Source organism: Astyanax mexicanus, chromosome 21, assembly GCF_023375975.1.
Source record: "Astyanax mexicanus isolate ESR-SI-001 chromosome 21, AstMex3_surface, whole genome shotgun sequence".
Taxonomy (NCBI): Eukaryota; Metazoa; Chordata; class Actinopteri; order Characiformes; family Acestrorhamphidae; genus Astyanax; species Astyanax mexicanus.
Genome location: NC_064428.1, coordinates 15,359,155 through 15,373,857, shown reverse-complemented (window position 1 = coordinate 15,373,857; position 14,703 = coordinate 15,359,155). Strand labels below are relative to the sequence as shown.

Genomic DNA, 14,703 nt, shown 5'->3' with positions numbered 1-14,703 from the left:
GGCAGGCGGAGATTAGGATGGAGCAGAGCTGTAGTTTCCCTTTAATGGGGCAGATATTAATATTAATGAGATCAGTATTAGTATGCAGCACGGCGGAGCTCCGCCTCTGAACAGCAGGGTAAACCAGCAACAGACTGTAAATGAGGATATAACCTCTTTATCTACTGCACACACACACACAAACACACACACACGCAGTGCTAAAGGAGGACGTGAGGCAGATTTTTAAACACCTTGCTTTGACCATAATAATGAATCATTATCATTAAAAAGAACAAATTCTGGGCAATACTATAATATTTTACTGCATTGTGATAAACATTATGACTCTAATGCAGTATTTAAAGGTGAGTAAACCCATTCAAGTTATGTAAACGTATTTGTAATATTTATATTTATTTTATATTTGATTATATTAGCCATTAATGTCTAAATATCACAAAATAACATGGTCAAATTTTGTCTCGTTAATGTTATAAGGTCTCTATCACACGCAGATGATGCAGATAAATAGACTTCATTATATAAAGGCCTGTTACAAAGATGAGCAGGATCAATAGCAGTAAATACACAGCACAAACAAATGAATGAATACTTAAACAACGCAATATAACTCCAAATCAACCACACTTCTGTGAAATCAGAAATCACCTGTCCAGTTATGAAGCAACACTGATTGTGAATCAGTTTCACCTGCTGGCATGCAAATGAAACAGATAACAGGTGGAAATTAGAGGGAATTAGCAAGACAACCCTTATAAAGGAGTGTTTCTGTCCTCATCCTTTCTGACTGATGTTTTGCTCACTTCTGAATGTTAGTGGTTTTTTCACACTCGTGGTAGCGTGAGACAGAGTCTACAATCCACAGACGCTGCTCAGGTAGTGCAGCTCGTCCAGGATTAGCACATTAATGCAAGCTGTGGTGAGAAGGTTTGCTGTGTCTGTCAGCAGGACAGTGTCCAGAGCTTGGAGCAGATACCAGGAGACAGGCCAGTACACCAAGAGAGAGACCAGTACACCAGAAGACATGTCAGTACACCAGGAGACATGCCAGTCCACCAGGAGACATGTCAGTACACCAGGAGAGAGACCAGTACACCAGGAGAGAGACCAGTACACCAGGAGACAGACCAGTACACCAGGAGACAGACCAATACACTAGGAGACAGGCCAATACACCAGGAGACATGTCATTTTTTGACATGTTTTTGCTCAAACTGTCAGAAACAGACTCCATGAGGGTGGTATAAAGGCCTGACGTCCGCAAGTGGGGCTTGTGCTTACAGACCAACACCGTACCAGAAGCTTGGCTTTGGCATTGTGCTCTGCAAAGGTACCCTGACAGCCGCTAGGTACCGAGATGATTTCCTCAGACCCATTGTGAGACCATATGCTGGTGAAGGGGGTCCTGAGTTCCTAATGCAGGACAGTGCAGGACCTCATGTGGCTGAAGTGTGTCACTCAGCAGTTCCAGCAGGATGAAGGCATTGATGCTATAGACTGACCCGCCTGTTCCCCAGACCTGAATCCAATCCAGCACATCTGGAACATCATGTCTCGCTCCATCCACCAACACCACACTGCACCACAGACTGTCCAGTGAACTCCAGACGCTTATTTTGATTCTTTTTACATTTATACATTTTATATATTAATGGCGGTTTGATTGGATGAACTGCAGCAGATTAAATAACTGTAGTATTTAATTATCATTGTTTAAGAATCGTCTGCTATTAATGCAGGTTGTCTGAATGTAAAATAATAAATATTGTTGTTCTGTGAAATTTTCTTTAAATACCACAATTTCATATTTTCACCTTATAGGAATTATTTTATTATAATAAATAGAGTTGAATTGTGTATTTAATTGTGTATTTATTTTAATTACGTATTTATTTAATATTTATCCACTGTTCTGTTCAAGCTGTGATACAATGTAATGAGTATTATTAAAATCTTAACTGTTTTAAAAATATTTATGTTTCTTATTTATCAATTTACTGTTTTTATCATTTAATTCTGATATTTATTGTATCTGTGTCTCTCATTGGCCACAAGAGGGCGCCACAATCACACTACATTAAAAAAACTATTTCTATTTTTCTCTCTCTCTCTCTCTCTCTCTCTTTCTTTCTGAATGATGGTCCCACCTGCTGCTGACAGCAGGGGATGCACCATCAGGTGGCGCAGGGAGTACAGAACCAAAAACACAGAACAGAGAGATGGATGGAACGAGAGACACAGAACAGAGAGATGGATGGAACGAGAGACACAGACAGAGATAATAGGTCCTATCTCACACCCTGCACAAAGTCCGTCCTGATGCTCATCGCTATCTTACACCCCACCAACAGTTTATTTTCACTCCTTCCTCCTGCCTGGTTTAAATAGCAGCAGAGCTTCTGAATATATCTACACTGATGGGCGTGGTGTTCTGGTTATGAAATGAGGTGTGTTCAGGTACATTTCTGGAGTTTTGCTTGTTTATCTTGGTAACAGAAAACACAGGAGCTCCACTGACTGAATACAACCTAGACAGACGCCAACAGTCAGACGTTCATCGCTATCTTGGTAACACAGGCGCTAAGCCGAGCCAAGCGTACACCCCCACTTATTACACACACATGAACACTCAGCAGCACAAACCCAACTTTTACATCAACAATAAACAGAATAGTAAACAAAATAGCATTGCTGTTCCCGTAAATGAGCTGCTGGAGCTCCTTCACAGCGTCAACCAGCAGCTCAGTTTCCTCTGCTGAGAAGCAATTGTTGGACACGTCCAGGTAGCTTTACCGTTAAAATAGCAATCCGTCAAAGTCAGAGCTCACCTGACTCTACTTAAATGGAATGATGAGTGACAGAGTGACTCTTTGATTGGTTTATTTTTCACGTTACGGCCAAAATATATTAACCACACCCATGATTAATTAAGAGAATTAGTACATGACTTTTGCTTTGTGTTTTAACCTCACCAGGTGTTCTTTTCCCATCGTTACGATAGCAAAGACATATTGACATGCCCTAAATCAAGCTGCACAGTGCACGATTTGCCTGTAGATCACTAAAATAGGGCCCAACGAGAGGAAAAGGAAAGAGAGAGAGAGAGAATGTGTGTGTGTGTGTACCTTTTAACGATGTCGGCTCCATTCCAGCACACCACCCCGTCTTGTGCTGCCAGCTCACTCACACACAGCTGATTAGCTAAACCACCATAGAATGCACGGTAAACCCTCAGACTGGTGAGAAACTCCCTGCAACACACACACACACACATACACACACACAAACAGAAATAACTTATTTTATTTTGGCTCCTATAAGTGTCCACTAGAACACTCTAGTGAACACTCAGGTTCAATCTGTAAGTCTCTATTCTGTTTAATATTAGAACTTTTATTACAATATATACACCCTAAACTCTATATGCAGAATAAACACTAAATACTAAACAATATTTATATTAGAATCTCGAAACTTAAGATTAGAGGAAAATTGGTTCCTCAGTCTGTGTGTATTTAAAAATAAATAAACTAATTTAATAATAATAATTTAGTAGCAAAAATAAAGTATGTGAACCCTTAGGATTTGTAGGGTTTTCTTTAGGGGTGGGTGATATGGCCCTAAAATAATTATAATATCACAATATTTTATGGTATTTTCGCAATAACAATACTCTTGGTGATATGATGAAACACTGAATTAAAAAATACATATTTTGAGAATGCACTACTGCAACAAAATGAATATTAAATGTTATTATTGCATATGATAAGATACGGCACAACCCTAACTGAGAGATTAAATAAATACAATATAATTTTTTTTTATTAGATTTGTAACAGATAAAGTCAATGATCCAGAATTATAAGTCATGATACTAATAATAATAATGCACTCCAAATATCTCCATATATTCAGGATTAAAGTAAAATAAATGATTCTGAACAGATATAATCTGTCTCTCATAGATATATGATGGGAAATGAGAACAGTGTGAATTTTTCTTTTGCTAAAAACAGTACAAAAAAAAAAAAAAGTAGAACCCTGATATGATCATCAGGGGTGCTAACATGGAGCGATATTTCAGGGTATAATATCGTACACCATATTAAAAAATGTTGATGTTATTGTGTATGATTTTTGTCATGAAACAATTTGTCATACATTTTAATATGATCTTTATTCTTGGTTGATGCCCCCAGGTTCTTCCTGTATCTGTGGATCAGATCTGAACATCATTCAGGAGGAGTTTTAGCTCATATGATGAATATGAGGATGATTGTTACTCACTGTCTCCTTATGCTGAGCGTCTCCTCACTGAGTTTAGCAGGAACTCTGAGAGGCAGCGAGTCTCTGACGCCCCGCTGAACCCCGCCAGACTGCAGCCTGCTGGGGTGACCGCATACACCCCGAACCTGCAGCACCATAACATATTAATACACTGATATTAATATTAATAAACAGATATTAATATCAATACACAGATACTAATATAAATATATATTTATATCCGATTTGTGCTGCAGAAGTATAGAGAGCTGCAGTAACACTAAGCGTTCAGCAGATGGTGCTGTTAGTTCAGTTAATCACACAGAGCCGGTTCAGCTCCAGTTCTGCACTTCTTTCATTATTACGGTACTGATACTGCAGGTAGGCAGCATGCTGCGGATAAGCCCCGCCCACTCAGCCTACAGCACTTACTTAAACCCCGCCCATTCAGTCTCTAGTATTAAACTCCGCCTATTCAACCAACAGTACTTTTACTGTACTTTAAGAAAGCATCCTCCTACTTCTATCACAGCTCCACCCCCTTTAAGCAAAGATTCACCTCATTTTAGTAAAGGTCCATTCACTTTTACATACAAAATTAAAAAAATAGCCCTGGTCCACTCACTTTAGCAGAGTTTACACACTCTTAGCACATGCCCAGACACTTTTACTAAAGACCCACTCACTTTTTAGAAAGGATTCGCCCACTTTCATCCAGGATTCACCTTATTTTAGCCCTGGTCCACTCACTTTTAGCCAAGTTTATGCACTCTTTACAAAGATTTGTGCACTTCTATCAAAGACCCACCCATGTGTAGCCAAGTTCCTTCCATTTTCAGCAAAGTTTCCCCAGTCTTAGCAAAGATTTGTACTTTAACCAAAGACCCACTCACTTTATTCAGGGTTCACCGTATTTTAGCCCTGGTCCACTCACTTTTACCAAACTTTACCCACTCTTAGCAAAAATTTGTGCACTTTTATGAAATACCCACCCACTTTTAGCCAAGTTCAACTCACTTTTAGCCTGGACCCACCTAGCTTCAGCAAAATTACCCACTCTTAGCAAATGCTCAGCCACTTCTACGAAAGACCCACCCACTTTTAAAAAAGATTACCCCACTTTTAGCCAGGATTCACTCTATTTTAGCTTGGGTCCACCCACTTTAAAGTAAGATTAGCCCATACCTCCTAATGCCCAGCCACTTTCTGTTTATCAGGGCTTTGCCACAGTTTAGAAACATTAGTTTAGCATTAGGTGGCTAATAACAGTTCTGTTATTCTTGTTCTATATGAGACGTGTGTAAAAGTTTAATCTCTTTACCTGGCTGGAGAGATAGGGGGCGCTCTTGTGGGCATGGGCGATGGCGTCCCGGACGATGGTGGGCATGGCCGCCAGTGTTCTCTCCAGGTCCATCCCACTGTCCATCCGGACCGACAGCGCCTCCAGCGAGCGAACAAACTCCCTCCAATGGGGGTCCACCTTTATTTAACAGGAACAGAAATAGACGGCGTCAGATTACAATGTAACTGGTACCTGGGTTTGGCACCTCCCACCGTTCACACCTGTTAAAATAATAATGTAAATAAGGCGCAGTAAATATATATAAACAGACCTCTGCCAGGCTGGCGAGGCAGCCGCGCAGCACGTTGAGGCAGTAGCCCATGCAGGGCCGGCTGGCGGTGAGCGCCTGGCAGTGCGGGCAGTAGCTCATGCGCAGCAGCGCCCGCCGGCACTCGCGGCTGAGCTGCAGGTGGTCCGTGGTGTTGATGACCTCCACCCCCAGGTGTAGCGCCTGCAGCAGGACGCGATGGGGCAGAGCAGCGCCACTAAGCTGTTTGGTGAGTCGGGCCGGAGCGTTACCGTACGGCGCCAGGCCGTGACCCGCCGAGCGCACGCACTCGCCGTACCCGCCATCCAGCCGCTCCAGCCCCGGCTCCACCAGCCGCTCGAACACTGGCGGGAACAGCGCCAGGAAAAAACGCTGCACCGCCTCCTCCAGACTAAGCTCCGCCCCCAGCACAAACAGACCCACATCTGTGAAGAGTTCGTCCACAGTGGGCGCTGCGTCCTCCGACAGGTCCCGGTATGTAGAGAGCAACAGCGCCACCGTCTGGTCCTGAGCCTGACGTACCAGCGCCTCCATCGCCTCTGCATTAAACAAGAGAGCAAGAGAGATATTAGATTAGCTGTTAAACCCCTCCCACTCAACCTACAGCAAAGTAGCTCCACCCATTATACAGTCTACAGCACTTTAACCCCTCTCACTCAACTTACAGCAGTGGAGCTCCACCCCTTATTCAGTCTGCAGCACTTTAACCCCTCCCACTCAACCTACAGCAGTGTGGCTCCACCAATTATTAAATCTACAGCACTTTAACCTTTAACACTTTAACCTAATCTACAGCACTTTAACTTTTTCTCAGTCTACAGCACTTTTACCAAACCCATTAAGTTTTAAGCACTGTAGAACCATCCATTATATAGTCCACAGCAGTTTAGCTCCACCCATTCACCTACACCAACTCAGCCCCACCCATTCAGCCTACAGCAGCTTAACCCTTTTACAATTGTAAAAAAAGCATCAATATGCGGTGTCAAATATAGATATTTTAACTGAAACACAGGTGCTCTAAACTCCCTATTGTTATCATGGTCAATGTATCGTGGTATCATCGTTATCGTGAGCGATTTATCGTGGGCAATGTATCATGATATCATTATTGTGGGAGATGTATCATGGGTGATGTATGGTGATATCACAGTTAAGGTGAGATAGTCTGTGGTTCACTCCTCTAAGAGAGTGACAGATCTTGTTTTCTGTGGGTCTGAACCGCAGTTTGATGTGGTGTTGTAGGAGATGATCAGAGGGAGGTTCTGGATTCTCCAGGCGGTTCCGAGGCGGTTCGCCCGGCTGCTGTACAGCGACTCCGGCTGCTTCCTCGGCGAGCGAGTGATGGAGGAGAGTAATGAGTAACAGAGGCAGCAACTCTGCAGGAGGCCGGCGTTTCCCGCCAAGCTGCTTTTGTAAGCGTTATCCGCCCGGCCGCTCGGAACCACCTGCAGGACCTTCAGTGCCGGTCCCACAATCCCCTGCACAGCGGGAATGCCATGCCCCTCGGATACGGAGCTCAAACTCTGCAGAAACAGTGCTGGAGATTCTGTTCATTAATACTGAACCACAGCGTCCCTCAGAGACCAAACACACACAATTCTACCGCTCTCTAACCTGGGGTAAAGGGGCGGAGCTTAAGTCATATGAAACAAATGGGTGGAGCTAAACTGCTATAGGCTGAATGGGCAGGGCTTAACCTCCAATAGGAGAGCTTGCTTAGAGTGCAGCAACAGTAAAAAGCATTAATACTGTATAATGTTAATAATTAATACTGTATAATGTAAAGTACTGACGTTTAGGTTCAGGTTTATCACTAGATGTTCTCAGAAGAAGCTCAGGTTCTCCTCAGGAAAGGGGGGAGGGGTAAAGGGGTAGTTAGGAAAGGGTTGAAGTGGGTGAAGCCTGGAGAATGAATAAAACACAGCTTAGCTAAAAACCTGGAGATCTCGCCCACCACCCACAATACCCACACCTCCTACACCTCCTACACCCCCACATCATGTGCCCATCATGAGTTCTGCAGTTAGAGAGAGTGAGCGTGTCTGGAGTGAGGTTTAGATGTTCAGAGCTACAAAGAAATTCAGTCTTACAAGGGAAACGAACATCTACAACAGGGGTCACCAACCTTTTTGAACCTGAGAGCTACTTCTTGGGTACCAATTAATGCGAAGGGCTACCAGTTTGATACACACTCGTGAAATTACAAATTTTCTCAATTTACCTTTAATTATATGTTATTATTAATAATTAATGACATTCATCTATGTGAAGACACAGATATCAATAGGCAACACTATTATTATAAATCTCTGCAAGTGTTTACATTTTATATTATATTTTAATATAATATTACATATTATATTACATTATATTGTATAATAATATATAAACTATAGGCTATCTCTAAGCTAATATTAATGTAATATAATCTGAAATTACATCAATGCAACTGTGATTTAAAAAAAAAAGAATAGCAACAAAAATGCTATTTTTAGACCAGGCCTGCGGGCTACTCATAAGGTCCTTGCGGGCTACCTGGTGCCCGCGGGCACCATGTTGGTGACCCCTGATCTACAACAATCTACAACCATCTACAACCACTTATAGCCACATATAACTGTCAAAACCACCTACAGCCAACAGTCTACAAATGCACAAAGCCAACTATAACTGCTTACAATCACCTACAACCACATACAACCATCTAAAACTGCAGACAACCGCCTTTAACCACTTATAGCCATACATAACAGCTTACAACATCTACTGCCACCTACAAAAGCCTCAAACTGCCTACAACCACATTCAAAGGCATACAACTACCCAGTAATGTGTGTGTGTGTGAACAGTGTGTGAGGGATTAGATTAGTGGGGTGTGAGGTGTCGCTGTGTCGGACAAAACTGAGAAAGTTCCAGAGATTAGACACGGCTGATGGGCCGGGAGGAGGGGGCGGAGTCCTGTGTCGCTCAGTTCAAGTTCTGTTCAGGATGTTCTGATTCGTACAATTCAGAGCTGTTAACCAATCGACTGTGAGAGAAACTCAATAGACATTTTAACTTGCCCCCTCCGATACATGTGAAGTCAGACTCCGCCTCTTTTCGAACCTCTTTTGCCAAGTAGCATCACAGCGCTAGCGCTCGGAGGAAAGTGCAGTGACTTGGTTCTGATACATCAGCTCACAGACGCAGCCTTGTGCTGATCCACATCACCCTAGAAGTGATGAGGGGAAAGAGAGAGCGCCATCTACTGCCATCTACCAGAGAGAGAACAAGGCCAACTGTGCTCTCTCTGGGCTCCGGCAGCTGATGACAAGCTGCATGACCCGGATTCGAACCAGCGATCTCCTGATCATAGTGGCAGAACCTTAGCTAGATTTACCTCAGATTCATTAGTACAATTTATTCTAAAGCTGAAACAGGTTAACCCTAGTTACCAGGTTTAATTCAGGATAACCCAGCTGTATCTGGGTGTAACTGGGCCGTATTCGGGTCAGAATCTTCTGCTATCTGGTTCTGATCTCTGTAATTTATCTCCAGCTGTTTTTAGCTCCTCGTCCTCGGGCTACGCCAACGGTGAGAGGGAACGCTACACCTCCAGCATTTATCCTCCAGGATTCGCCCGGAGACGCCGCCGCGGGACTCGGAACACCTCGCAATCCTGGCGTAAAAACTGCCGACCAATCAGAACCCAGATCCACCTGCAGCTCAGGACGGCACCGCCGCCGGCGCCTAGCTCCGGAGCAGGAACACCGGGACACGCCGCCGCCGCTAACTGGATACAGATGAAAGCCTTCTGAGTGATACAGAAGGCCATCTCTCTCTACTTCAAAGAGATTCTTCAGAGGAAGTGCAGAATAATTGGTTCAGTTTCCTCCTGTAACCCCGATACAGTCTGAACTTCTGGAGATATAGAGCTAACGTAGCTAAAAACCAATCAGACCGTATACCCCACCAATTATATACTATACAGTATATATACGGTTGGTCCTGCCAGTTTTATCATTATAAAATTTTGGACACTCTAAAACTCTAAAGCTCACTGGAGTCACTAAATCATTTTAAACATTTAATATCTAACCACCTTCAGACAGCCTGTACCTGTTTACTTCGTCTTATTTATTCTTAACTTTTATTTTTTTTTATTATTTTAGTTTTTCTCTTAGTCCTTTGTTTTCTTTTTATTTCTTTCCTTATTTTATTAATAGTTTTGTATTATTGCTTTTTTAATTATTTTGATATTCTTCTATTATTATTATTACTATTATTTTTTTTCTTATTGATTTTATTTTTTTAGTTCATTTATTTATTTACTTATTTGTACTTTTATTGTATTATGTGAAAGTTAGCTTGAGCTTAATTTTAACTATTTTTTGTTGTATTAAACAAATCTTCTTTTGATCTTAATTTCGTATCAATTAAACCAACTTTCATTATAATTGTTATAGTTATTGTTTATTCTAATTCTATTTTTTTTTATTTACTGTTATTTTAAAATAATTAAATGTAGCTTTTATTTTCTTTATCATGTTATAATCCCTGTTTTTTTTTTGGATGTTTGCCTACGTTGAAAATGAGGGTTGCCCTCAATGTACATCCGAGTCAAAATAAAGGTTGATTGATTTATTGATTGATGGTCTTTGCAGTGACTGCACTTTTATTTTCTGATTGACTGATCTTAATTTTCTTTTCTTAAATTATTTTTTTAATTTTTTATTTAGTTGAGTAGTTGTTGGTTCTCATAATCTGGATTAGAACATTACTCAAATATTCACTATTCACTGTAAACCTGTAACTCTACCTCTTCACTACTGATGCTCTCAACTGATGCTCTCAAACACATTAAGAGACAAGAAATTCAAGTAATTAACTCTTGAGTTCAGCACAGCTGTTAACTGAAAGCCTGAATTCCAGGTGATTCTACCTCATAAATCTGACTGAGAAAATCCAGCAGTAAAGGGTAGTAAATAATACTACCCAATAATAATTGGGTAGTAAATAATTCCATCTATTTTTTTATTTATAGTTTGGATGAGTTTAGTATTAATCTACTATACAGAACATTTAAAATAATGAAAAGTAAGTACAGCAGCAGTAAAGGAATAAAAGTGTGTAAATAGGATGTTTTTGTTGATCTGTCTCTTTAAGAACGAGAGTAGAGTCTCGGTATCTCTCTGAGAGAGATCACAGAGCTGTTTTTCTTTCATTTCCTGCGGATCATTTCCTCCTCGCTGCAGTTCTCAGAGCAGAGCTCTGGTCCGTCCGGATCAGCGCCGACTTAAGAACTGGCGCCGCTCAACCGGGAACTCAAACCCCGAGCGTGAAACCCGGGTCATCCCCCAGCTTACAGCGCCCACAGAGACCCGGGGAACGTAGCCGCTATCAGAAATCAGAACCAGAATATAAAAACACACACTTTATTCCATTTCCTCTCACTTTTATTTGATTTCAGACGATATAAATGCAAGATATGTAATGTTTTATTTCAGTTATTAATAAACTGTACATCCATTCCTGCATTTGAGACTCAAACTAAATAATAAAGATGATTTTAAACAGGTGACAGAGGAACAGATGATTTGGGATAAAGGCAGAATTATCTACCTGCCACCCGTGCAATATGTCTAGTCGTGAAATTTTACTACTCACTACTAAATATTTCACAGCCAACTAACTGTCAGTGATATTATAACACAGATGAACAGACTGCGAATGTTAAGGAAAGCTAAGCTAAGCAAACAAAACTGTAATAAAAAAAATCATTGTATTTTAAAGTTAAACGAGCACTGAACGTTAATCTACACAGATTTCTCTCCTAAAAAACTGTTTATTTGGGTGAGTAAAGCGCTTCTTTTTTTATTAACAGTTAGATTTTAAATACCCAAATTACTCCAGCACTAAGGCTGGAGCATAAGCATTAGCATTAGTGGCTAACCACTGGCTAATGCTGTCAGACAGCACTACACTGAGGAACCCTGAATGTTTCGATAAGCTAGGGTGATATCAGCTAGCTGTTTTTCCAACATAGCTTGTTTTAACATGGTAAATAACAAGACTACAGTCCGATATAGTCAATTTTGAACATTAAAAGAGCTAACTAGTGCTTAGCACGGTTAGCCGGTAATGCTAATGGTGCTCCTGCAGTGCTAGCCAAAGATAGCAGCAGTTTACAGGCTGATTATTTTCACCTCTGAACAGCTAAAGAGCTAGTGCTTAGGGCGGTTAGCGGATGATGCTAATTCTACTCCAGCCCCTTAAAAACTGACTGGTAGAATTCATATATAAGGAGCACTGACGATTTTTTTGTGAAAATTAAAGTTTTTAAGTGCACCTTATAGTGCCTTCACCATACCTGAAACAGGCAACTGACTCTGAAAAATGTCTGCTGGTGATCCTGTAATTTAGCCGATCCAGAGAGCATATATGATCATATTTGAGAAGCCGAAGTTTACTGTTAAACCTACAGACTGAAATACGATTTTGATTGATTTTTTTTTTTTTTTTTGCTGCTTTAAATTCACATATGTGTGGAATGTGTAAGACTAATGTGTCTAATGGAGGAAAGACAATAAAGACTTAAAACCCTACTAACAGGTTAACCCTCTCCAGGGTGCATCCTTCAGCCCATACTGTGAGTAGCTTTTAGCACAGCAACACAGCAGAGCTAACAAACATCACTAACAACGTAAGTGTGCAAACACTGCAGCAGATTAAACATATTTAACTACTATGAAAATGACAGCAGATAAAGGATTCAAGTTCCGAATAATGACACAAGTGTAAGTTGTTATTTTTTCCCTGTGTTTTTGTGCATTTCTGTACAGGAATTTGCACAGCATGTTTACTGTGGTTTATTTTTCATAAAAAAAAGTAGAGTATAGTTTATTTTGAGAGACAATATGTTTACATTACATTATAAAACCCCTGCACGATTTTGTATTAGCTACCAAATTTGCCCGACCTTAAATCAGTATAGAAAATCTGAACTGATTTAGACAAAAATGATGTTCAGCAATCAAAATCGCAACCAAAAACATCCATCTCTATCATGCTTGATATGCAACAGTACCATATGCACTGTTAGCGATGTTAGCTGGAGCTGTTAAGCTAACGTTTAGGGCTGTAAAAGCAAAAATGACAAAGAGAAATCACATTTTATCTTTCCTTTTCTGCTGGGAAACACAGTAATGCTATTTCTAATCTGATGGGCGCCGGCCTCCAGTGGCCGTCTGCTAGCGCATCCCATTAGCCGACTGGAATAATTAGCATTAAAGCAGCACAATGTCCTGCCAGCTTCCCGCTGTCCATCACCCCACCATCAGCAGGATCTCCTCCAGCCTGGAGCCCAGTTTAAAAAGCTTTCCCGTATAAAACGTCCCCATGCTCCACCTTAATCACAATATATTACTCATATATTATCTTCAATAAGCTAACAAATGCATTCAGATCCGACAGACCACTGTTTAATTCAGCTCTAATGCATAGCTAAACCCCCAGTAAACACTCCTATACACTAGAATAGGAGATATTAGTCTATAAACACCATCAACAAACACTCCTATACACTAGAATAGGAGATATTAGTCTATAAACACCATCAACAAACACTACTATACACTAGAATAGGAGATATTAGTCTATAAACACCCTCAATAAACACTCCTATACACAAGAAAAAGAGATTAGTCTTTAAACACCCTCAATAAACACTCCTGTACACTAGAATAGGAGATATTAGTCTATAAACACCTTCAATAAACACTTCTATACACTAGAATAGGACATATTAGTCTATAAACACCATCAATGAACACTTCTATACACTAGAATAGGAGATATTTGTAAATAAACACCCTCAATAAACACTTCTATACATTAGAATAGGAGATACTAGTCTATAAACTCCCTCAATAAACACTCTTAGAAAAATCAATATTTTGCATTCTAGTGTGTTTAAGTGCTTATACAGCTCTAGGGAAAAAAATAAGAAATCACTTAAAAATGATGAGTTTCTTTGACTTTACCAAATTGAATATAATCAAGAGGAAGATGGATGATCACAAGCCATCAAACCAAACTGAACTGCTTTTTTTAATTTTTGCACCAGGAGTAAAGCAGCATAAAGCTATCCAAAAGCAGTGTGTAAGACTGGTATAGGAGAACATGAGGCCAAGATGCATGAAAACTGTGATTAAAAACCAATCATATTGTTATATTTCTGAACTTTTGAAACTACATTATGAATATAAACTTGTTTTCTTTGCATTATTTGAGGTCTGAAAGCTCTGCATTTTTTTTTTGTTATTTCAGCCAGTTCTCATTTTCTGCAAACAAGTCTCTAAATGACTTAAATATTTTTATTTTATTTTTTACAGAGCTGTATGTAAATTAATGTAGGAGATATAGGAGATATAAGGTTAGATATTAGTCTACTGTGTGAATCTGAGGAATCATATTTCAGTCTCAGATTGTGCTCATGTGAAGTGTGTTTGGGCAGATGGTGGGAGATTGTGTAAATGTTTGCCTGAACTATGGCTTTAATTGTGAGTGGAGGTTGTTAGCAGGTTAGTGCTGTATTAGCTGTCTGATGTGGGTGTTTGCATTGTGACTGTTCGCTCGGCGTGAGTCCGGACGGTGCGTCAGATCCAGATCCAGGTTACTGCACCGGGCAGGGCGACAGGTTTTATGAGGGATTAGAGTTAATGGGCTGTTTCTGAAGGATGCTTCTGTAATCGGCGCTCGGTGTGTTTGTGTTGGACGCCAGCCGGTCTTGGCTGAGAGTGTGTTTGTGAGAGCGTAAGTGTCGAGACGGCAGGAACAA

The 14,703-nt window shown here is 40.6% G+C and overlaps 1 protein-coding gene across 4 annotated transcripts in view; it reads right to left on the bottom strand.

Annotated features, from left to right (window-relative positions):
- gpc5a (glypican 5a) overlaps window positions 1-14,703 on the bottom strand; it is a 100,208-nt gene that overhangs the window by 59,327 nt on the left and 26,178 nt on the right. For all 4 annotated transcript variants that reach the window (XM_049469965.1, XM_049469964.1, XM_022674921.2 and 1 more), the window contains exons 5-8: window positions 5,886-6,421; window positions 5,594-5,752; window positions 4,294-4,418; window positions 3,129-3,254 (exon numbers count right to left, since the gene is read on the bottom strand). In XM_049469965.1, coding sequence (XP_049325922.1) covers window positions 3,129-3,254; window positions 4,294-4,418; window positions 5,594-5,752; window positions 5,886-6,421 — 946 coding nt within the window. The remainder of the gene's footprint in view (window positions 1-3,128; window positions 3,255-4,293; window positions 4,419-5,593; window positions 5,753-5,885; window positions 6,422-14,703) is intronic.